Here is a 24,635-nt window from a genome sequence, read left to right on the forward strand (position 1 = left end):
AGAAGAGATCGCCAGGCCCTGCTCTTTGAGGGACCATAAATAGCCCAAGATAATGGGGACCGATACACCCTGTGGGGTAAGGTCATGCTGGGCGCACCAGTGAGAGAAGCGCTTCCATTTAGAGAGATATGTCGTTCGCGTGGAAGGCTTTCTGCTTCCCAGCAGCACCTGTTGCACTGAGGTGGAACAACGCAACTCCGATTGGCTCAACCAGACAGCAGCCATGCTGTCGGATGAAGGGACTGCAGGCCCGGGTGGTGAAGCCTGCCGAAGTCCTGCGTTATGAGGTCCGGGCAGAGTGGTAGGGGAATCGGGTCTGTCAGAGAAAGGTCGAGCAGCAGGGTGTACCAATGCTGTCTCGGCCATGCTGCAGCGATCAGTATTAGGTGGGCTCTGTCCCTGTGGAGCTTGAGTAGAACTCGGTGGAGGAGAGGAAATGGTGGGAAGGCATAAAATAGATGACCTTTCCACGGAATTAGGAACACGTCCAAGAGGGAGCCCGGGGAGCGACCTTGCAGGGAGCAGAACACCTGGCATTTCTTGTTTACTCTGGAGGCAAAAAAGTCTATGTGGGGAAAGCCCCATCTCCAGAAAACAGAATGGAGAATGTCTGGACGGATGGACCACTCGTGCGACAGGAAGGATCTGCTCAGTTGATCTGCGAGAGTGTTCCAGACTCCTGGGAGAAAAGAGGCTACCAGGTCTATTGAGTGGGCTATGCAGAAATCCCACAGTTGAATCACCTCCTGACAAAGGGGGAAGGACCGTGTCCCTCCCTGTTTGTTTATGTAATACATGGCCGTTGTGTTGTCCGTGAACACTGCAACACAACGGCCCTGTAGATGGTGTTGGAACGCTCGGCACGCCAGCCAGACTGCTCTCAATTCTCGGACATTGATGTGTAACGTCAACTCCCGGGATGACCAAAGGCCTTGAGTGCGAAGGTGCCCTAGGTGAGCACCCCAGCCCAGAGATGACGCGTCTGTTGTTCGGGATCTGGAGGGCTGCGGTGGATGAAACGGCAGACCTGCACACACCAGGGATGATGTTCACCACCAGTCGAGGGAGCCTAGAATGCTCGGCGGAATTGTGAGTATAATGTCTATGGCATCTCTGCCTGGACGATAGGCTGAGGCGAGCCAAGTTTGGAGAGGACACAATCGCAGTCTGGCGTGCTTTGTGACGAATGTGCATGCAGCCATGTGACCGAGCAGGCCAAGGCAAGTGCGGGCAGAGGTTGTTGGGAAGCTCTGAAGTCTTTGTACAAGGGAGACTATAGCCTGAAAAAGATGTAGGGGAAAACTGGCCGTTGCAAGGTTGGAGTCCAGCATGGCACCAGAGTGGACTTTTCTAAATTGATTATCAGGCCTAGACGCATGAATAGGTCCTTGATGATGGTCACATGACTGATGACTTGTGCCTCGGAGGTCCCTCAAATAAGCCAGTCGTCGAGGTAAGGAAAGACATGTATTCGACAACGACGTAGGGAAGCTGTGATGACCGCCATACACTTCGTGAAGACCCGAGGGGCCGAGGAGAGGCCAAAGGGAAGGACGGTAAACTGATAATGTTGATGATTCACCACAAAGCGTAGATACCGTCTGTGCGGGGGGTAAATTGCAATGTGGAAATATGCGTCCTTTATGTCGAGAGCGGCGTACCAATCTCCGGGATCCAGGGAAGGAATGATGGTTCCTAGGGATACTATGCGGAACTTGAACTTTTTCATGAATTTGTTCAGTCCTCGCAGGTCTAGGATAGGCCAGAGGCCCCCTTCCGCCTTGGGGATTAGGAAATATCGGGAATAAAACCCCTTGCCCCTTAATTCTTCCGGCACCTCCTCTATAGCTCCGATTGTAAGGAGGCTCCGAACCTCCTGCAGGAGGAGTTGCTCGTGAGAGGGGTCCCTCAAGAGGGATGAGGAGGGGGGTTAGGAGGGAGGGGGTGAAATAAACTGAAGATGGTATCCAAGCTCCACCATGCGTAGGACCCAACGATCTGAAGTTACTTGGGACCACGCAGGGAGGAACGGGGAAAGGTGGTTGTAGAACTGAAAGGGATCCTGGGAGGCAATTGGTACACTGCTCTCGGGCGCACCCTCAAAAGTTTGATTTGAGTCCCACTGTTGGTTTGGTGGGACAGGAATTGTTACCCCCTTGAGGTCCAGACTGACGTCTGCGGTTGGTATGACCTCATCTTCTGGCAAAGTCTTGTCTTGGCCTAGGCGGGGGGTAAGGGTGCTGAGTTTGGGAGCGGAATGACCGTCTTTGAGTCTGTGGCATATGCATTCCCAGCGAATGCATAATTACGCGGTTGTCCTTTAGACTCTGCAGCCTGGGGTCCGTCTTTTGTGAGAACAAGCCCTGTCCATCAAATGGCAAGTCTTGTACGGTATGTTGAAGTTCAGGTGGCAGGCCTGACACTTGCAGCCATGATATACGTCGCATGGTTATTCCAGAGGCGACCGTTCTAGCCGCTGAATCGACGGCATCCAGCAAGGCCTGCAGGGAGGTCCGCACTACTCTCTTCCACTCCTCCAGGAGTGCTGTAAATTCCTGGTGGGAGTCCTGCGGGACTAGCTCTGCAAATTTCCCTACCGCCTCCCAGGTGTTGTGGTTGTACCTGCTCAGGAGAGCTTGCTGGTTTGCTACCCTGAGTTGGCGGCCTCCCGCGGAATAGATTTTTCGTCCCAACAAATCCATTCGCCTGGCCTCCCTTGATTTAGGTGCAGGGGCTTGTTGGCCGTGGCGCTCCTGTTCATTGACGAATGTACAACCAATGAGCAGGGAGGCGGGTGCACATATAGGTACTCATACCCTTTGGAAGGCACCCCGTTCGACCCCTCTGGCTGTGGGAGGGACGGATGCTGGGGATTGCCAGATGGTGTCTGCTCTAGCCTGGATCGAACGGATGAAGGGGAGATCCACTCTAGTTGGTGTCTCCACCGACAATATACTTATCACCGGGTCCTCCACCTCTGGAACTTCCTCTACCAGTAAGTTGATATTCTGGGCAACAAGCTGCAGAAGGTCCTGGTGTGACCTGAGGTCAGTCGGAGGTGGGCCCGATGATGACGTCCCCGCTACTGCCTCATCCGGAGAAGAGGAGGATGACAGCCCAGGGACGAGTGGGTCCTGTATTGACTCCTGATCCTAGGGGACCTCCGGAGCAGTAAGTTCGTGCGGTTCCGGTGCGTGGGTACGGGTTTCCTCTGTACCAGCTGCGGATGGTCTGCTCACAGTGGCCTCTGGCACGCAGTGTTCTGAGTGACCGGAGCGTGATGGGCCAGTCGGTACCCCTTGGGCTTGGTGATAAGCCCAAGGGGTCCAAAAGGACCACTGATGAGGTCCGTGGTCCGGGCCATGAGTATGTGTATCCGAATCCCCATAGGAAGCACTGTCCACATGGGAAGAGACGGATGGATGACGAGAAGGCTACGGAGGAGCTGAGGCCGATTGGACCAGGCCTCTGTGTCCATTCGATCATTCTCTACGTGGTATCGGAAAACGGTACCGGGAGTCATATTGGTGCCAAAAGTGGGACCGGAACCTGCGACCAGCACGGTGCTGGGAGGTCGACCAGTGCCTTGAATCTCCGTGTGGAGATCAGCTGTGAGAGGTACAGCGGTGCCGGGACCTGGACCAGTGCTGAGAGTACCGGGACGGCGACCGGGATCTCAAGCGGTGCCGCGAGTATGACCGGTACTGAGATGGAGAGCGGTACTGGGACTGTGAGCGGCGTCGGGATCGGGATTGATGATGGGACCGAGAGTGCCTGTGGGACCTGGATCGTGACCGGCGGCATTCGATGATACCGGGTGAAGATGGCCTCATCATGGTGGGCTTACACAATGACTGAACAAGCCGCACGAGCGGTGCTGGGGGTTGAGGCAGCTCGGGCTCCGTCAAGGCTATCAGCTCCTGTGCTGTGGAGAAGGTCTCCGGCGTGGAGGGCACGACAAGCTCGACCACGGCATGTGCCGGGGAGCTGATAGGCACTGGATTCGACGGCTCTTGTGAGACCGGAATCAACGGTGCAGAAGTCTTTGGTGCCGCGGCAGTTGGTGGTGCCAGGCGGTCCGACTTAGTTGTACGCTCTGACTGCGGCGTAGATACAGGGGCCGCAGGAGTCTTATGCCTCTTGCTCCTTGGGGAGAGAGAGCGGTGCCGGGCAGGAGCTTGGGCCGGTGAAGGCTGGTGTCGAGGAGCCTTCACTGTAGTTGTGCGCTCCGGTGTGGAGGGGACACTTGTCCCCGGTGCCGCAGTTGGTCCCGAAGATGAAAGAGTTAGAGCAGCCTCCATCAAAAGTTGCTTCAGGCGAATGTCCCGTTCCTTTTTTTGTCTGGGGCTTGAAAGCCTTAAAAATTCGGCACTTGTCCACGAAGTGGGATTCGCCCAAGCTCTTTAAACAGGAGTCGTGAGGGTCTCCTGTGGGCATCGACCTATGACAGGCCGCGCGCAGCTTGAAGCCCGGTGAACCGGGCATGGGCCCTGGTACCGGGTGATGAGAAGAAGCTAACCCCCGATCCTCTTTAACTATATACAATAACTATTACAAGAACTACTAAAACAGAACTAACTATAGAAATCCAACTATATATACAGTAACTATATAAATGAGCAAATAGCTAGGGAGGTGGAGATCAGCTAAGCCGTGCTCCACTGTTCCAACGACCGACACGGGTAGTAAGAAGGAACTGAGGAATGGATGGGCTGGCAGGGGTATATATCAGGCACCATAGCGGTGCCACTCCGGGGGCGCCCTGCCTGCCCACCGAGTGTTGCTAGGGTAAAAATCTTCTGACGAATGTGCACGCGGCGCACGCACACCTAACTGGAATGGATATGAGCAAGCACTCGAAGAAGAACTTCAAATTTCTGTGTGGCTTAGTGTTGTGGCATGACATACTGTTTGAAATAAATGTTGTAAGCAAGAGACTCCAAGGTGTTGACCTTGTACTATTGCTCCAGATATATCAACTAATGCTAGTGAAGGCAGGGGGCTGAACTCAATTGTTTTTTGAGGGTCCAGGGTTCAAGTCCCTGAGCAGGCATAGGGGGGATCATTTCCCCCTGTGGAATCCCCCAAGAACTTCAAGAGGCAGCTCTTAAGTACCCTCCTTGATTTTTGGGGGGAGGGATAGCTCAGTGGTTTGAGCATTAACCTGCTAAACCCAAGGTTGTGAGCTCAATCCTTGAGGGGGCATTTAGGGATCTGGGGCAAAAATCTGTCTGGGGATTGGTCCTGCTTTGAGCAGGGGGTTGGACTAGATGACTCCCTGAGTTCCCTTCCAACCCTGATATTCTATGATAACTGGACAAAGCAAAGTCATACCTACAGTCTTATTGGTCAGTTGAGGGATTTCAAAACATTCTGAAGAGTGCATAGAAGTTGGCACAAGAACTTCACACCAAAGCTATTTTCCCACCCATTCAAGAATACAAGAGTCACCAAAGAAGATGACATTTTGATTACAAGGCACGGGATAATCCCATAAAAGACCCCAAACAACAATTCAAAGTTGAATTCTTTAACCAGGTGCTAGATTGTGCAATACAGTCAGTTGAAGAACGTTTCGTGCAGCTCAAGCAACACAGCAGTATATTTGGGATGTTGTATGATAAACCAAAACTCCTCACTCTACCTGAAGAAGTCCTACACCAGCAATGCAGGGCACTAGAGACAGTGTTGACACATGATGACGTGCGATATTGATGCGAGTGATTTAGGTGATGAACTGAAAGCCCTTTCAAGATACATTTCAGGAGGATCAATTCCAAAGGCTGTTCTGGAATACATCTGCACGAATAAGATGACCACCCTATTTCCAAATGCTTTTGTTGCTCTGCGCATACTTCTAACACTTCATGTAACAGTTGCCAGTGGACGCAGCTTCTCCAAACTGAAGTTAATAAAAACACATCTACGCTCCATAATGACACAGGAGAGGCTGGTCAGCCTTGCAACCATCTCAATAGAGCATGAGCTGGCCCAGACTGTGGACCTTCAGCAGGAAGCAGTTCAAATCTTTGTAACCAAGAAGACACGGAAAGCACCACTTTGATTATTCAAACAGATAAAAATGCCAGTGTTTACTATGCAGACAAGAAAAGTTAACTTTCAAACGCCTGAACAGCAAATGTAAGTGTTACTTTCAATTTTTGAACAAGGCATTTTAAGGTGTTACTTCTCCTGTATTGGGGTAGGTAGCAAAGCAGCACCATGAGAGGAGTAGAACAGGAAGAAGGCAGAATTGAGACCTTTCAAAGTTTTGGCCCAAGCGTCATTTGAGCTCCCCGCCTCAGGTGCCAAAATGTTGTCGGCCAGCCCTGCACAAAGGGGCTGCGCTGGGGAAGAGGATCTGAGCCAGCATCTCTGAAGCAGGTTTAGTTAAGTGCATGTTCTTACCTATGTTGATAAAATCAGACCTGTACTGACATGTCATTCCAAAGCCAAAGTCTCTCCAGAATCCAGTTTCCTTTTTTATAACCTGGGGGAAAAAAGGAACATTTATATCAGAGCAGCAGAATTTGTAACCTGAGCAAAAGAGGGACACTCCTACAGGGTGGCTGGGAATGGGGACAGCCACCCCACTTTCTTCTATCCCATACTGCATTATACCCTATCAGTGGATAAGGGCCTGACCCAGCTCTAACTGACTTCAATAGTGGCGGACTTCAGCTGAAAGTTTCTGCTAAAATTAACTGCAGGCTGGCTGGCTGCAGACTCAGGAAAACACTGCATCACAACAGTCACCTTCTGAAGATTATTTTCATAACCAGGAAGCTTGTTGTTCTAAATGACAGCTTATTTTCCACAAGATCTGAATCTTTCTTGGGGATGTATTCATACATCGTGAAGTGAGCCAGTCTCATGCATGGGACAGGTGGGTGGCACCTTTTGATTACAGTTTACAAAAATGCACTAGCAAATTACTTCAGGGCTCTTCTAAAATGACTCAGTACTAATGTGACACTGTTTACAGACGCAATTTGGCTGGTGGAACAAAATGACTTAAGACCTCCTACAAATTGACATAAAAAATTAGGAGAGCCTGTGAGAGTGAAATATTATTTGAAAAACAGCAGGGACCAGAGGAGCTAACCAAGTTCAGGGTGTTATGGTGCTAGGCACTGCACTGACATGTAGTAATACACAGTCCCCAAGGAGCTAACCATCTACGTTGATGAGACAGACAACGGAGGTGCCATTGTCCTGATTTTACAGATGACAAACTGAGGCACAGGGAGGTGAAGACCAAGATCTCCAAAAACAGGGATCTAAAGTTTTGGGCCTAAGTTTGTATTGCGGTGTCTGAGTAAGTTGCCTGATTTTCTCAAGTGCTGAGCATCCAGCAGTGCCCACTGACTTCAAGCAGAGCTGCCAGGTGCTCAGTACTATTGAAAATCAGGCCACCTACTTGGCCACCTAAATATGGGTGTTGGGTCCTGGCATTAGGCACTTATTTTTGGAAATCTTGGCCTAAGTGCCTTGCCCAAGGTTACATATGTCTGTGTCAGAGCTGGGACTTCACCCCTGATGGCAAGCCCCCCTGTAGCCCACTGACCACCCTTCTGGTTCTTTTCATGTCTCCATTTTCAGTACTAGCCTGGTCTTATTTCAGTCCTGCTCCTTTTGCTTTTCTGCCACTACTGCATCCATCTCTGATCTCACTTCTTCCCCTATAATAGCCATAAACTGCAAACCCATTAATAGGCACTAAGAAGCCACCTGTTACAAGCCTGCATTGGAACAGGAAATCGCCATAGTAGTGGCTTTACAGCAAGTTCTCTGTATGCATTAGCACTATAATTTCCCATTAGAACTAGCCGCTACAGCACAAATCAATTTCTTTCAAAGCTTTGTGAGGGCTACTTCCTCAGCTGCGCAAGCAGCACGGTAGGCGGCCAAAAGTGTTCTTGTTTTAATGGCACTGATCTGGCCATTTGCCCAGGAAGAAATCTGGAATGAAAATATGACTGACTACATAAAAATGATATTGGCAATGTCTCTTCTTTATAGCATGATGCTTCTCTGAGGAAGGCATCACATTGTGCAATTCTGATGTTAGCTATAAATATTTGTGCAGTCCTGACAAAGCGAACAGTGGGGTGTAACTTTAGTTTTATGACGACATTTTTGTTTCCTTCTCTATACAAAGTGTTGACAAGCTTGGGGTTCTGTGGCCAGGCTGCAGCAGAAAGATAAGTGCTAGTGTGAATTCAGTGGTGGTATCAGGAAAGGTTTTATTTGGAATAAACAGTTCAATGGATTTTCAAAGCTCTCATTTTAATAGCACAGATGATATTTCACACGGAATAGTTTCGCGAATCTGTTGTCTGTTCACTGATCCCACTGAAAATGAGGAAAAAGCTTTTTCCTGTTCACCATACAAATTGTCTGCTTTGTAAACAAGCCCTATTTTGTATTTTCTCCCCCTCATCTGATAGGAGTGTCTCCTGCTTCTATCTGAGATGGATATGGCCAGCCACTGTTGGATGTCTCAGACAGGATAAGTCTGGTAACAGCAGGAAAGGATTTAAAAACACCTGGGATGGCGTTTTCAACAGGCAAAGTCAATGGGGCGTGTGCGCCTCGGTTACTTAGCCCAGATTTGTAAAGGTGTTGCTGCAGTGCAGCGCCTAATGTATTTAAGAGCATAACACATTTTCCAAATAGGATTTAGGCACCTAAGAGCCAACATCTCATTGACAATTGATGGGATTTAGGCTTGAGTGCCTAAATCACTTTTGAAAATGAGAATGAGGCATCTAAATCTGTTAGCCATTGCAACGCTGAGTGCAGCAACGCCTACATGCCTTCGCAGATCTGGCCTTTTGGCCCTTTTCAAAATCTCACCTTATAGCTCTTGTTGGGCCCTTGGGGGGTGGGGTATACTGAACCCTGACACAGACGTGGGATGAGCTCTGCCAAGCTCTGGAGGCCTTTTTACCGGCTGTGGTCAGAATGGACCTGAGCAGAGGGGGAACCTAGCTGAAGCCACAAGGCTTCGTAATTCCTGGATTCTACAGCTCTGGGTTTGAGTTCCAAGGGTCACCTTAGCCGGGGCACGTGTGTGGGCCCAAGGGTGGAGATCCAGTTGGATGAGCAGGCTCTTTAGAGAGAAGCAGGAGTGCAGTGACTATGTGTGCGCAAATTGAGCAAATTCTCAAGCACCTCCTATAACATCAGCACATGACAGAGCAAGAGCATGAAGGAGCTGGACCTCTGCCACCTGCTTCCAGAACAGTGCTGCAAAGCAACATTTCTGTCCCAAGTAAAGTAACTTTTCTGGAGAGGGGATTCACTCTGACTCCTCCCCAACTGTTTTTTTTTATTAGGGTTGAAAGGGACCTCAGGAAGTCATCTAGTCTAACCCCCTGCTCAAAGCAGGATCAATCACCAACTATTTTTATTACCCTAGATCCCTAAATGCCCCCCCTCAGGGACTGAATTCACAAGCCTGGGTTTAGCAGGCCAATGCTCAAACCACTGAGCTATCACTCCCTCCCACCTTCCCTCTGGCCTGCCAGAGATGCCTGGCCTTAACTCACACTGCATGCCTCATTACAGCATTTTAAAATAGCAACTCTTTGTCCTTATTCATGCATGGGGCTGGATTGAAGTCAATGGGGTTACAACGATTTACACCTGTGAACATTCTGGCCCATACATTTTAAGGCAAAAAGGGACCATAAGGATCATATCTAGTCTGACCTCCTGCATAGCACCCAGCCATTGTTGCACTGAGTCGAACACCTTGGGGTTGAGCTAGATCAGGGGCCGGCAACCTGTGGGAAGTGGTGTGCCAAGTCTTCATTAATTTAGGGTTTGCGTGCCGATAAAAGGTTTCACGTGCCAGCCTGGCAGCGTGGGTGGCGGCCGGAACCCCAGACCAGCAGTGGGCTGAGTGGCTCATCTCACTGCTGGTCTGGGGTTCTGTAATCCAGGCCGGCAGTGGGCTGAGCAGGGCCGGCGGCCGGGACCCCTGCTGGCAGCGGTGTGCCACTAAAAATCAGCCCGCGTGCTGCCTTTGGCACGTATGCTGCAGGTTGCTGACCCCTGAGCTAGAGCCTAGCTTTTAGAAAGACATCTAATTTCAACTTAAACCTCAAGTGATGGAGAATCCACACTACCGCCTGTGGGAGTCTATTCAAATGATTAATTACCTTCCCTGCACCATCAGTCCAATGAGCTCCAAACTCTTTATGGACATCATTTGGCCTCACAAAACACAAGGTAGGGAAACAGTCTTGTTATCTTAGACAGACGAGGAAGCTAAGAAAAGGACGGGGTTCATTAGCCCAAGAGCTGTACTCTCCCTGAAGTGAGATCTGGTCAACATAATGTCGCTTCTGGCAGACAAACAGCCTACATTTAAATTCTTAATTTACAAATGTAAATATCAAATATGCTTTAAGATAAAGCTGTTCACTAAACTGCTAGAGTGTGAAACATTACTACAGAACGCGCCGCACACAATAAGTTACGTATTCTGCACACCGCATCTCAATGGACTCGAGATGGTGAAATTCTATTTGCAAGCACAGATGTCTTCCTGAAGGGAAGTTTTATGCATGGTTCAAAGCATGCATTTTTAGAGCCAGTTACTTACCAGCTGCTGTTCTAAGGGCAGGATGGAACCATGGTGCCCGTATATTATACCTGGGTTATACTGGCTGAAAAGAACTGGGTAAAATACTTTCTTCCCTAGAAATCACAATGGATTAAAAAAGAAAGTTATTACCGATAAAGTTGTTTGATGCTCTAAAACTAGATTAAACTTGTGCTTCTCTGTGAAACTGGAAACAGACTTAGGGCTTGATCCAAATGCCATTCAAATCTATAGAAAGAGTTCCATTGCCTTCCCTGGGTTTTAGATAAGGCCCACAGTCTCAGAGTGTTGTGGTTTGGATGGAGAATGTGAACATGTGGATGTAGTTTGACAAAATGACCCAGATGGGCCCCAGAAAACAAGGTGACAAAGGCAAGGAATTCAATCATAGTGGAAGCCAACAATTTGTTTTTCTTTTCACTGTATCCAAAATGTGACAATCAGCAATATAGGTCTTTACTCTTAGGGTACATCCACACTACCCACTGGATCGGCAGGCAGCGATCAATCTATCGGGGATCGATATATCGCGTCTTGTCTAGACATGATAAATTGATCCCCGAACGTGCTCCCGTCGACTCCGGAACTCCACCAGGGCGAGAGGCGAAAACGGAGTCAACAGGGGAGCCGCGGCCATTGATCCCGCGCTGTGAGGACGGGAGGTAAGTCAAAATAAGATACGTCGACTTCAGCGATGCTATTCTCATAGCTGAAGTTGCGTATCTTACATCAACCCCCCCCCCAGTGTAGACCAGCCCTCAGACAAGCCTTAGTTGAGCTGAATGTTAAGAATGCCTTACCCGCCTGAAAGAGGGAACACATTAGTGAAGGCTATTGCACAATAAAGAGAAGTCTGTTTAAAGGAGTAAATGCCCTGGGTAGCCATACCTGGCTGTGTGTTCAATCTACAGGTGTTCAGGAATTCAGCAGTGAAGTAGATATCTACATCACAAAAAAAGAGAACGACGTTGTTTCCTTTCCAAATGCGAGCACCTATGTCTAATCCTTTCCCTCTCGAAAATTCTTCATTCAGCTGGATAAAGGTGAAATTCTTGAAGTTAGCTGATCTAGGAGGAACAGCAGTATGTGAGATGAGGTTTAGGAGATAAAAGGGGCAGTCAAGTCGTCATTAATGTCATTGTATTTACTGAACAACATATTTTTAAAAAGGAATGGGGGGGTGTATTTCCATGACACACGAGGCAAAATAGGAATGGAATCTGTAACTCAGATCTTATACTTAGCAGGTTTTTTTTTTTAATATATCTGGGATAATATTCATAGGCTGTGAAGGAAACCAGCAAACAGTGTAAGAGAGAAGGAATTTGATCGCATTTTAATAAAACAATCATCTAGCTATTTTATGTCCAAGTTGTAAATTTGAAAACTAATATTTTAAAGAGATATTCACTCATATTTTTAGAGAAATCATTGTGCATTAATGCTAAGTACCATTGCCTAAAATAAAATAAAGTGTACCTGAGTTGGATTGAAAAAATAACAAAAAAACAAAAGCTCGCACTGGGAGTCCTTTCACTGCTGTCCACGGACTCTGGATCAGCCTCCAGATAAACACAGCCATTTTCCATACTCTGTATTCCTTAAAACAGCTCCTGGATTAAATCCAACCATCTTGAGAAACCTAACGTGGATTTACTGCTTATGGTCCGATAGCCTGAGCTCATCTTAGTGCAGAAAAACAGATTATTTCAAACAGCTTGTGTGTGAAAAAGAGGATAAGTGTGTGATGGGTAAACTGAGCTCTTGGTAACACGCTTAGCCAAGGATAACAATACTGAGGGCTTGGCTACACTACAGAGTTGCAGCGCTGGTGAGGGGGTTACAGCGCTGCAACTTAGGATGTGGCCACACTTGCAAAGCACGGCCAGCGCTGCAACTCCCTGGTTGCAGCGCTGGCTGTACACCCGGTCGAGCCTCGGGTGTAGGGATTCCAGCGCTGGTCAGCAAGCGTGGACACCCACCAGCGCTTTTATTGACCTCCGGGATATAAGGAGGTATCCCAGCATACCTTAGAAGCCTCTCTGGTAATCATGCACACTCCATTGCCCTAGGCTCAGCTGACCCCACCTTTAAATGCCTCTGGAATTTTAAAAATCCCCTTCCTGTTTGCTCAGCCAGGTGTGGAGTGCAATCAATCATTCAATCAATCAGCGACCATGCCTCCACGTCCCAAACGAGCCCCAGCATGGAACAATTCTGAGCTGCAGGACCTCATCAGTGTTTGGGGTGAGGAAGCTGTGCAAACACAGCTGCGCTCTAGAAGGAGAAATTATGATACCTATGGGCAGATATCGCAGTCCTTGCTGAGAAGGGGCCATGAACGGGACGCGTTGCAGTGCAGGGTCAAAATAAAAGAGCTGAGGAGTGCTTACTGCAAAGCCCGTGAGGGAAATCGCCGCTCAGGAGCTGCCCCCACGACCTGCCGTTTTTACAAGGAGCTGGATGCCATACTTGGGTGTGACCCCACTGCCAATTCGAGGAGCCCGATGGAGAGTTCAGAGCAGGGAGAAGTGGGGGAGGGTGTAGAGGAAGCCGACAGTGAGGCTACTGGGGTGGAGGGAGACACCCCGGAGTCCCAGGAGGCATGCAGCCAGGAGCTCTTCTCAAGCCAGGAGGAGGCTAGCCAGTCGCAGCAGCTGGAAGTTGCTGGTGAGGAAGAAGCTGAGGAGCGTGCTCGGGGTAAGCAGATTTTTATGTTTTGGGAGAGGAGGGTTTGAGTTATGGCTGCCTGCATACATGCCTAAACGTGGAATAGCCCATGGATTTGTTCTATCACGTCTCTGTAATCTGCCTCGGTAATCTCTTGAAAAGTTGCAGCCAGAGCGTGGGCAATGTGCTTTCACAAGTTTATAGGGAGAGCCACCGTGGTCCTTGTCCCGGTCAGGCTAACTCGTCCGATCCACTGTGCAGCGAGGGGTGGGGGGACCATGGCTGCACACAGGCAAGCTGCATAGGGGCCAGGGCGGAATCCACATTGCTGTAGAAGACCCTCCCTCTCTTCCCAGGTAACACGCAGCAGTGATATGTCTGGCAGTAGGAAACCCTGTTGAGAATTTAGGGATACTTGAGTGCAGGGCGCCAGGTTCGCGTTCCCCCCCCAGCCCCGCGGTGCGTTCTGGTCTCCACACCCCCTTCCAGCACGTAGCCAGCGGTGCACTCTGGTCTTCCCCCCCACTTCCCAGCACGTAGCTAGCCCCGCGGTGCGCTCCGGCTTTCCCCCCTCCCCCCTCCCTGCAGGCATCCAGCCCCGCGGTGCGCTCCGGTCTTCCCCCCCTCCCCTCCCAGCAGGCATCCAGCCCCGCGGTGTGCTCCGGTCTTCCCCCCCCCATTCCCAGCACGTAGCTAGCCCTGCGGTGCGCTCCGGTCTTCCCCCACCCCTCTCCCAGCAGGCATCCAGCACAGCGGTGCGTTTCCCCCCCCTCACCAGCAGGCCGGCAGTTACGCGCCCCCTTCCCCAGCAGCTCGCCACCTTCCTGTTCACTGCTGTCCCCTGTGCAGGACACCAGCTACCTCCTGTACCCAGTGCAGATAAACCCCAGTGACCCATCGGTCAATTCCCCCTCCCAGGTGCACTCGGGGCAGAAACACTCACCCCATTGCTCGCCATGACTTAGCTTCCCTGGCCTCTCTGTGTTATGTGAGGTATGTGGGAAGGATGCTACAAAAAGTCTAAAAACTCCTTCATTGTGTGATAATAAACAATGTAGCCTCTGTGTATTACATGTTTCTATCTATGTTTGTTTTTTTTAGTGACCTTGACTAATGCAGCCGGCTCACCGGCCTCACATCGCTTGCAGAACTTGAGAAGAAATCCCAGAAAATCAAAAGAAGAATTGATCAAAGCAGTTATGATTCACTACAACAGAGAAAGTAGGAAGACGCAGGAATGGAGAGAGAAAAGGTATGAATGGAGGCAAACAGAAAGCAGGAGAAAGGAATTGGCTATCAAAAAAACCTCAAAGCAGATGATAAGCCTCCTGGCTCGCCAAACTGAGCCTTTCGAGTCTCTCGTAGCCATGCAGGCAGATCTGTACCGTGGTAACCCACACCCCTCCCAAAGCTCTCTTTCTTGTTCCCCAGTATTTGCACAAAGCACCTTTCTCCAGCAGCCAGTTTCTTATTACCTCCAGCTGCCCCCAACACCTGTATGATCACCTACCAGCCCTGATAACTATAATTCTTACCCTGTGCACTCCACCCCCATTAATCTGCAGCATAGTAATCCTGAAGTGCAGCAGACATTGAACAGTAATCCAAACAGGACATATTCAAACCTCTGAATGTACAGTCCACCACCCTAACCCCCCTGGCCTTTTATGTATTGTACTTTGAATAAAGGATTTTATGGCTTTTACAATATGTTTTATTATTGCAGGAAGTGGTAAATATTGTACCCCAAGGTAGAACAACGCACAGCAAAGGCACCAAACATTACTGTTGGCTCTCAGCATCAAATTGCCCCCTTAAAGCATCCCTAATCCTTGAAGCCCTTTCCTGGGCCTCCCTAGTAGCCCTGCTCTCTGGCTGTGCAAACTCATCCTCTAGGCGTCGAACCTCGGAGGTCCATTCCTCACTGAATCTTTCACCCTGCCCTTCACAAATATTATGGAGGGTACAGCACACGGATATAACAGCGGAGATGCTGCTTTCCCCCAAATCTAGCTTCCCATAAAGACACCTCCAGCGGGCTTTCAAACGGCCAAAAGCACACTCCACAGTCATTCTGCACCGGCTCAGCCTGTAGTTGAACCGCTCCTTGCTCCTGTCAAGCTTCCCTGTATACGGTTTCATGAGCCATGGCATTAAGGGGTAAGCGGGGTCTCCAAGGATCACAGTGGGCATTTCGACGTCCCCTACTGTGATCTTGCGGTCTGGGAAAAAAGTACCGGCCCTCAGCCTCCTGAACAGGGAACTGTTCCGAAAGATGCATGCATCATGCACCTTTCCAGGCCATCCTGAGTAAATGTCAGTGAAATGCCCATGGTGATCCACAAGCACTTGCAGAACCACGGAGAAATACCCCTTGCGATTAACATACTCTGATGCCAGGTGGGGTGGTGACAAAATAGGAATATGCGTCCCATCTATTGCCCCTCCACAGTTAGGGAAACCCATTTCTGCAAAGCCATCCACAATGTCCTGCACGTTCCCCAGAGTCACAGTTCTTCTTAGCAGGGTGCGATTAATGGCTGTGCAAACTTGCATCAGCACCATTCCAACGGTGGACTTTCCCACTCCAAACTGGTTCGCCACCGGTCGGTAGCTGTCTGGAGTTGCCAGCTTCCAGATTGCAATAGCCACCCGCTTCTCCACTGGCAGGGCAGCTCTCAATCTCGTGTCCCTGCGCCGCAGGGTAGGGGCGAGCTCAGCACACAGTGCCATGAAAGTGGCTTTTCTCATCCGAAAGTTCTGCAGCCACTGCTCGTCATCCCAGGCTTGCAGGACGATGTGATCCCACCACTGAGTGCTGGTTTCCCGAGCCCAAAGGCGCCGTTCCACGGTGCTGAGCACGTCTGTTACTGCCACAAGCAATTGAGAGTCTTGAGCATCAGGCGTTTCAATATCATCGTCTGACTCCTCACTGTCACTTTGCAGCTGAAGGAATGGCTCCACTGCCATGCATGATGTGCTGGCAACATTCATCAGCAAGGTCCTCAGCAGCTCAGGCTCCATTTGTAACAAAAATCTCAGAAATTGCGCTGCAGACTCACAATGCCGCCAAACTGCTCGGAATGTGTAGCAAAGCACCACGGGGCGTTGGAACAGGAAGCGGAAAGACCCGCACACTTCCTTCCCCTTCCCACAAGCCACAGCGCCAAAATGGGACGAGGTGCTCTGTGGGATAGCTGCCCACAATGCACCACTCCCAACAGCGCTGCAAGTGCTGCAAATGTGGCCACACTGCAGTGCTGGTAGCTGCCAGTGTGGCCACACTGCAGCGCTGGCCCTACACAGCTGTACGAACACAGCTGTAACTACCAGCGCTGCAAAACTGTAAGTGTAGCCGTACCCTGAGAGACTCAGAATACAACTACACTGCAATAAAAGACCCAAGTTTCAGAGCTCAGGTGAATTGACTCACTCACACTTTACAGCGCTGCAACTGGGGTGTGAAAAAACACCCCCCTGAGCGCTGCAAGATACAGCGCTGTAAAGCCTCAGTGTAATCAGGGCAGCAGCGCTGGGAGCGCGGCTCCCAGCGCTGCACGCTACACCCGTAAGGGATGTGGTTTACATGCAGCGCTGGGAGAGCTCTCTCCCAGCGCTGTCGCTCTGACTACACTCACACTTCAAAGCACTGCCGTGGCAGCGCTCCGAAATTCCAAATGTAGCCATACCCTCAGGCTAGCAGGGCTTGGGCTGCCGGCAGTGCTAAAAAATAGCACTGTAGACATTTGGGCTCAGACTGGAACCTGGGCTCTGAGACCCTCCCCCTTCATCGGGTTTGAGCCCAGATTCTGGCCTGAGCCCAAAGGGTTGTTTTTAGCTGGGTAGCCCAAGCCCTATGAGCCCAAGTCAGTTGACCCGAGCTCTGAGACTCCATGCCGCTGGTCTGTGATCGCAGTGTAGATGTAGCCTCAGAGTTTGATCTTCTGGGGGCACTCAGCTCCCTCTGACACCAGCAGGAGTTGTGGATGCTCAGCACTTCTGCAAATTAGGCCTTCATGCCATACCAAATCAGACAGGAGGTTAGGGGCCAGATTTTCAAAAGCGCTCAGCTCCCACTGAGGCACCTGACTGAAGCAGCTGGATTTTCAAATATGCTCAGCACCCAGCAGTTCCCACTGAGAACAATGAGCTCTTCTGGGTGCTGAAACCGTCTGAAGTCCTGGCCCTGAAATGGTAAATGTAAAGGCTCATGAAGCAATAACTATGCCACGCTCAGCCATCAGGTAAGCTAGCAATGGGACTCAGCAGGCTGGTAGTGAAGTCTGAAAGGGAAACACAGGAAAGGTAAGAAGTTCACCCAAGTAAATGTAAATACGAGCTGGGGGAATGCCGCGTGACACAAAAGCAGCAAAGTCAAGCTCTGAATTTACAGAACCAGCACACACACAGGCAGGGAACCCACCTAGCCCTGCAAGGGTTTGCAGCGAGCTGGTAGCCTGACACTTTAGGCTGCTGTAGCATGTGCCCGTGCTGAAAGAATCCCATCGTCCCTATATCTGGTTGACCTGCCATTGGCCAGCTCACAGTCAAAGCACATGAAAGAAAAATCAAGCTCAGGATTGTCAGGGTCTCTGAACTCTCTAATTCCCCCCAGAAAACCAAGGCACCTCTGGCATATGAAATCATCACACAGCCACATGGACAGGCTGGACATGACTATTTGCTGTAACTCCTGGTCCATAAGCCATTTCCCTATTTTTCCTGGAGCTTCTGTGCTAAAACCTGGCGTGATCCAAACTAACTGAAGCACTAGCAGTCTGCTCTGAAGTTCCTGGAAGAATGCCAAAAGTGATCATCTTCAATTATTTTAGGACCACTAAACAGCACTTTGATAGTGCACGTTGGTTAAATCCCCAGGCTAATTAGCGATCAGGATACACAAGGTGGGGAGTGACTGATCTCATTAGATGGAAGAACCCTACAAGCTGCTAAATCACAAGTCAGCTGCTTTGTCATCCTATTTGTGTTTGACAGCAAAGCTGCTGCATCATCATTCTCCGATTATAAATGTATCTGCTAATTGCAAATGGCGGGATTTTCCTTTTAATTATTATCACTTAGCATTTGTTAAGCACAGTGTAGCTGGAGCTGTATGAGACGCAGAGAAGTTTTGTAGTGTCTGTCCCAAGGAGCTTACAAAATAGGCAAACAAATGGAATCACTTTCAGGCTTTGTCTACTCTGACAATTGAATGACAAAACTTTTGTCGTTCACAGGTGCGTAAAAAAGCCACGCCCCCCCAGGACAAAAGTTTTGCGCGGCAAATGGCAGTGTAAATGGCTCGTTGTCGGCGGGGTGCTCTCCTGTCGACAACGCAAACCCCACTCGTAGAGGGGGCAAGTATTTTGTCAACAAAACAGCATTTACACTTTTAGCGAGACGGCCATGTCGCTAAAAGCTGTGTAGTGTAGACAAAGCCTTACTGAGGGACTGAAATGAGCATTAGAAGGCATGTGTCAAAAATGCCTGTGGAATACAATCTGGAAGAACGCGGTGCTTTCACTTCAGTTGGTCTGAACAGGCAGTGTGTTTAAGACAAGTATTCTGTTAAATTAACAATAAGGAATTAATTCTGCTGACAATGATCACCCTCATCACCTACAATCTGAGCACCTAACAATCTTTAAAGTACTGATCCCTCAACACCCCTGTGAGGTAGGAAGATGTTATTATCCCCATTGTACAGGTGGGAAACCGAGGCACACAAAGACTGAGACCCTGGTCCTCAAAGTTATGTAGGCATGTAACACCCACTGAAATCAACGGAAAGCGGGTGCCTAAATACCTTTGAAGATCCAAGCCTAAGTGACTGGTCTGACATCACACAGGAGTCGTCCCAGATTAGGGCTCTCACCACGTCCTTCCTCTCGTGATGGAGAATGGCCCCATTCCGCTCCCATGAGACACAATGGCTAAGCGCTTCCTGGCATTCCATCAACCTCTGTCAGTCCCTTGCCCCACCCAGCCACAGAGCGATGATTGGAGGCTGTGCTCTGGAGGAGGTTGTACCTAAGGGGGAGCTCAGTAATAGGGGGCTGTACTTCTCGCTCAGAGAAGGTGATTTGCCCATTGTCTTCCATCCCATTGCTCTGAACTTCCCTTTTGGCATGTGCAGATGGGTCTAACATTGTCCTTGCCCCTTGGCCAGACATATCACCCCAGCAGCAGCAGCACCCTGCCAGGAACTCCCAGCAGCAGCACCAGCTGAGGTAGAAGCTGTTGTAGCTTGGTCATGACGCTGAGCAGGTATTTATAAACCAGTCCTTTTCCACTGCTGTCTCATCACGTTCCAATTGCTGCTTAGCCTACTGAAATGGATCATTGACATGACTGAGGTATGGGCAGGGCCACACACTGGGGTCGTTAGCTCTGTTTTCTCTGACTCCTGCAGGCCCCTGGCTCCCTGCACGCTCAGCCCTGTCCTACCAGCATTGTACGCTGGCAGTGAAGTGGGAACCAAGGACTCCTGAACAGCAGGGCTTGCCCTTAAGGATGCACGAGCAGCTTTCTGATCAGGAGAGTGCAGACCAGGCTGTGCCACTGATTAATTCTACCCAACTCAGATTTCCTGGCATCTCCAGCCCGCCTTTGCTGCTGCTACTAAACCTGAAGGCTAGTCTATATGAGCATGAAGCCACGTGCACTGCTGTATCATCCTGCTGCTAATAAAGTAACAGAGAGGCACATTCTGTCTTCCTGGGATATGCCTAACGACAAGCCATGTGAGTGATCATTTAGTGGCAGACCCAGCCACACTGCTTGTGCCCTTTCCAGGGGTTCTGCGTATGTTCACATCTGGCCTAGCATCCACAGTCCCCCTACTGGCCTCTTCTGCCATGTTCTAGCGTAACGCCGTATGAATGCTCTCTCCAGTTACATCTCTCATGTACCTTCGGGTACCACTTTCTGGCCAGACTTGTTCTAAGAATCCCGAGACCTGCCAGAAACAGTCACCTGGCTAGGAAGGTGATAATCTACAAGAGCAGGTAACGCTGAGGTGAATTTTCAAAGGCCTTTCTAGCTGCCCTCTGAAAAGCCACATCACATGCAGGGGGTGTTAAGAGAGAGCGCTTTCTCCCAGAGCTGGTCACCACTAGAAAATTAGGTTGTGTTGGAGGAGTCATGGTAACAGACCCCATGGCAAACACAACTCAGCTGTCAGCACAGAAAGGGACCATTGTGTTTCCCATCATGTCACCTGGATATAGTTAAAAACCTGTTGGAACAACAGCATTAACCACGACCCGCTAACGCATTGTTAAACCAACTGTCCGTGCCAACATGGGCCACAGAGGTGTTTGTTAACATCACTCCTGAGCGTGAATGTCTCATACCGCCTAATTGTCTAGTAAATGCCCACCTTGCCCCACCCTCCACGCCGTCAATGGATGTTATTGCACTAAGAACTGAATAGGACAGAAATCTGAAACCTAGGTACAGCTGAGGCTGTGGAACAGTTTGAGTCAAGCTAATGACTCTGTGAACTTTTCCTGAAATCCCATTTCTTGCCATTTGAGCATAAAAACAACATAATAACAGAGAAATAATCAACTGCCAAACTGAAGTGCCCTTTGACAACAGCGCAGGGTTAACTTAATAGATCCATTACTTCAAGCTGGGCCTCTACACACTTTTTCTCCTTAGAACTGTAGATGCAAAATGAACAGAATTCACTAATGTTCAGAACTACACACATGTATTTCTGCCTGGTATTTTCCAAAGCAGCACTAGCTGAATCCATCTCTAGCACAAGAAAAACAGAAGCAGTAGGCAGGCAGCCTACTCTCAAGCTACACAGCTCAGGTTGCTGAGATAAGGCTAGATTTTCAGAAGGAATCAGTCCCACTGTGACTTCTGCCAGATTTTCAAAAGGCACAATAATTTTGTTTTCTCTGTTTCGTTCACATAACAGAAACAGCGTGAAGAAGCACAAAGCTCTGAGCTGGGCTAGCACCACAGGTTTTAACTTTAATCTTGGTTCAGCAGTCTCTCTCTCTCTCTCTCTCTCTCCTTTTCTTCTCTGTAATTCCTTATAGCTCTTAATGATAGAACCAGAGAAATGTAGCAGTGGAAGGGACTTTGAGAAGCCATCTAGTCCAGCCTGCCAGGTTGGGGTAGGATTAAGTAAACCTAGACCATCTCTGATAAGTGTTTGTCCAACCTGTTCTTAAAAACCTTCAATGACAAGGATTCTACAGCCTCTCTACGTCACCTGTTCCAGTTCTTAACTGTCCTAATAGTTAGAAAGTTTTTCCTAATATCCAGCCTAAATCTTCCTTGCTGCAAACTAAGCTGATTACTTCTTGTCCTACCCTTGGTGGACATGGAGTACAATTGATCGCAGTCTCTTTGTAACAACCCTTTGCATATTTGAAGGTTGTTCTCAGGTCTCATGATAACAGGGCCTACAAATTTTACCTCACTGTGAGCTCAGCTGTGAAAAGTGAGTAACAGTTCACAAAATGTCACCATAACCTAGAACAACAAACTTTGGTGGGAAAAGGGAGCAAAAGGGAGCAAAAGGAAACAGGAAGATTGAATTTGTCCAAACAAAAAGGCCTCCTGAAATAACTCAAGGACAGAAGCTGCATATTCTCTCTTTGCTGTTCTTTCCTCTTCCCTTTGTATGTGTTTGTCATGTTCGGTCATTAAAGAAACAGAATGAGACTTTAACAACAGCAGCATCAAAGACAGCTCCAGCCCATTCCAGTGAATTTCATCTCTTCTCTCCAAAGAGGACAGTCATTATCGTCTAAAAGGCTGTCAAATAAGGCTTTTTTCGCCTTCTAAAAACTCTCTCCAGCTAAAGGGAAAGGAACATGGGATATGGTTAAAATGAAAGCTCAACATACTACTTTATATTTCAAATGCGTTAGCTGTTTCCTTTTCTGTATTTTAATAAAAGGCTAAAAATGTTTAATGGTGTGTTTGCCATGGTACTAAGCAGGCTGAAGTCTCTGTATATCCAATCCCAAACCTTGTTTAATATGGTTTAATGTTGGACAGTCAGTGATAGGGTCATGTTACAGACCTTTGACTCGTTGGGCCCATTTATTCCATTCAAATGGATACAGACTCCCCTCAGCCTTCCCTTCTCTAGACTAAACATGCCTAATTCTTTCCAACTTTCCTCCTAGGTCTTATTTTCAAAAATCTCTTATTTTCATTGCTCTCCTCTGGCCTCGCTCCAATTTGTTCCCATCTTTCTTAAAGAGGAGTGCCCCAAAACGGTCACAGTACTCCAGCTGAGGCCTCACTGGTGCTGAACAGAGCAGGACAGTTACCTCCCATGTCTGATATATGACACTCCTGTGAATATATCCCAGAATGATTTGCTTTTCTCACGACAGCATCACACACTTGACTCATTCAGTGTATGATCCATAATAATCCCCAGATCCCTGTCAGCAGTGCTATCACCTAGCCAGTTATTCCCCGTTTTGTAGTTATGCATTTGATTTTTCCTTCTGAAGTGCAGTACTTTGCACGTCTTTAATGAATTTCATCTTGTAGATTTCAGATCAATTCTCTAATTTATCAAGGTCAGTGTGAATTCTGTCCCTGTCCTCCCAAGTGCTAGAGACCTCTCTCAGCTTGGGGCCATCCGCAAATTTGAAACATGTACTCTCTACTTCATTATCCAAGTCATTCATGAAAATATTTACTAGTACCAGGGCTTAAGTTCTGAACAAGTATTTCCCAGAGTGCCCCACAGGAGGTGGCAGGGCTTGGGGCGTCAGCCTTGGGGGTTTAACAATATTTACTAGAGCTCTGCTCAGACACCTCCAGCTGAATTTAAGCCCTGAATAGTACTAAACCTAGGACAGCCCCCTGTCATGCCCCACTAGATACTTCCTCCTAGTTTGACAGGAAACCATTGATAACAACTCTTTGAGGACGTTTTCCAACCAGTTGTGTATCCACCTGATAGTAATTTCATCTAGACCATATTATAGCATTTGCTTATAAAAATGTCATGTCATAATGAAGGTGGAGAAAAGGAAAGAGACAGTTCACTATGTGCAGGAAATATTTCAGACTGGGATTTTCAATAGGGCTAAAGGGGTTAGGTGCCCAAATCCCTTTGAAATTCAATGAGATTTAGGCATCTAACGCCCTTAGGCACTAATGAAAAGCCCAGCCTACCTACATTTCTCCAAATTAAGTTTCAGTGCCAACAGATAGAAGGTGCTCATGCAAAGGTTAGAGGAATTCAGGCCTGATCATAGTGACAGATGTTGAGTGGGAGTTACATTGGCCTAAGTCCATGGTTCTAAATATCAATATTCAGAAGTGCAGATCAGGGAGCATTAGGGTAATGTAATTTCTGACTGACACAAGGAGAGGGAGGATGATCTATCCCCCTACTGACAGTGCTAGAGAAAGGCAATCTGGCTTCTCGGGCTGTCAGTGCGTGTGAGGAGCATGCCTCACTAGGCAGCGATGTAGACCCATACTCACCTGGAGGTGTTTTCAAGTATTGCTTTCACTTCATTCATTTGTTCTTTTCCAAAGTAAACTACAGTGAGGTGAATTCTCCCATCCTGCTCAATGCCCATTTCCCTAGAACAGACATCAATACAAGTCATTCATTGCCCTTGGAAGTTTGCTTTCCCAAACACCACCTGCCATCTCTAGCTGGGAATGCAGGATAGTGCTGGACTCTGCAAACAAAATTCTCTGCTGGTACCACTCCACTGAGATCCTTGCACCGCTCTAGTGAGATCTTTGCTGCCCTTCATTGAGATCCTTGAACCCATCCAGAGCTACATTGGCTCCATTCGAATGAGCTTGCAGGATGGGGCCTAAAATACTTCATAGCTCTGCATTAGCAGGCTATAAATTGTCATCTAGTACTTACCTGAGTTATGGCAGCAGAGCACTATTGGAATAGCATATCCAGTCACCTGAATGATGGACAGAAAGCCACTGTAGGAAAGCCAGCAATTGTGTGGCAAACTACTAAAGCCAGCAGGTGCTACCTCAGCCCCCAGGAGGCTGAGAGAGAAGGGGGAATTCAAAGAGGGAAATAAAATCCTGTACCCTCATTTCTATTTTTTCTATATACTAGCGCAGGGGTCGGCAACCTTTCAGAAGTGCTGTGCTGAGCCTTCATTTATTCACGTTAATTTAAGGTTTCGCATGCCAGTAATACAATAATGTTTTTAAAAGGTCTCTCTCTATAAGTCTATATTATATAACTAGATTACAGTTTTATATAAAGTAAATAAGGTTTTTAAAAAAATTAAGAAGTTTCATTTAAAATTAAATTAAAATGCAGAGCCTCCTGGACCAGTGGCCACTGTCAATGCCACTGAAAATCAGCTTG

The 24,635-nt window shown here is 48.5% G+C and overlaps 1 protein-coding gene across 3 annotated transcripts in view; it reads right to left on the reverse strand.

Moving 5' to 3' along the window:
- The window catches only part of CSGALNACT1 (chondroitin sulfate N-acetylgalactosaminyltransferase 1), a 101,563-nt gene that overhangs the window by 7,789 nt on the left and 69,139 nt on the right, over positions 1-24,635 (reverse strand). For all 3 annotated transcript variants that reach the window (XM_030565303.1, XM_030565304.1, XM_030565305.1), the window contains 4 exons: positions 23,768-23,869; positions 11,504-11,682; positions 10,616-10,710; positions 6,409-6,490 (listed from right to left, as the gene is read on the reverse strand). In XM_030565303.1, coding sequence (XP_030421163.1) covers positions 6,409-6,490; positions 10,616-10,710; positions 11,504-11,682; positions 23,768-23,869 — 458 coding nt within the window. The remainder of the gene's footprint in view (positions 1-6,408; positions 6,491-10,615; positions 10,711-11,503; positions 11,683-23,767; positions 23,870-24,635) is intronic.

This window comes from Gopherus evgoodei, chromosome 5, assembly GCF_007399415.2.
Source record: "Gopherus evgoodei ecotype Sinaloan lineage chromosome 5, rGopEvg1_v1.p, whole genome shotgun sequence".
Lineage (NCBI taxonomy): Eukaryota > Metazoa > Chordata > Testudines > Testudinidae > Gopherus > Gopherus evgoodei.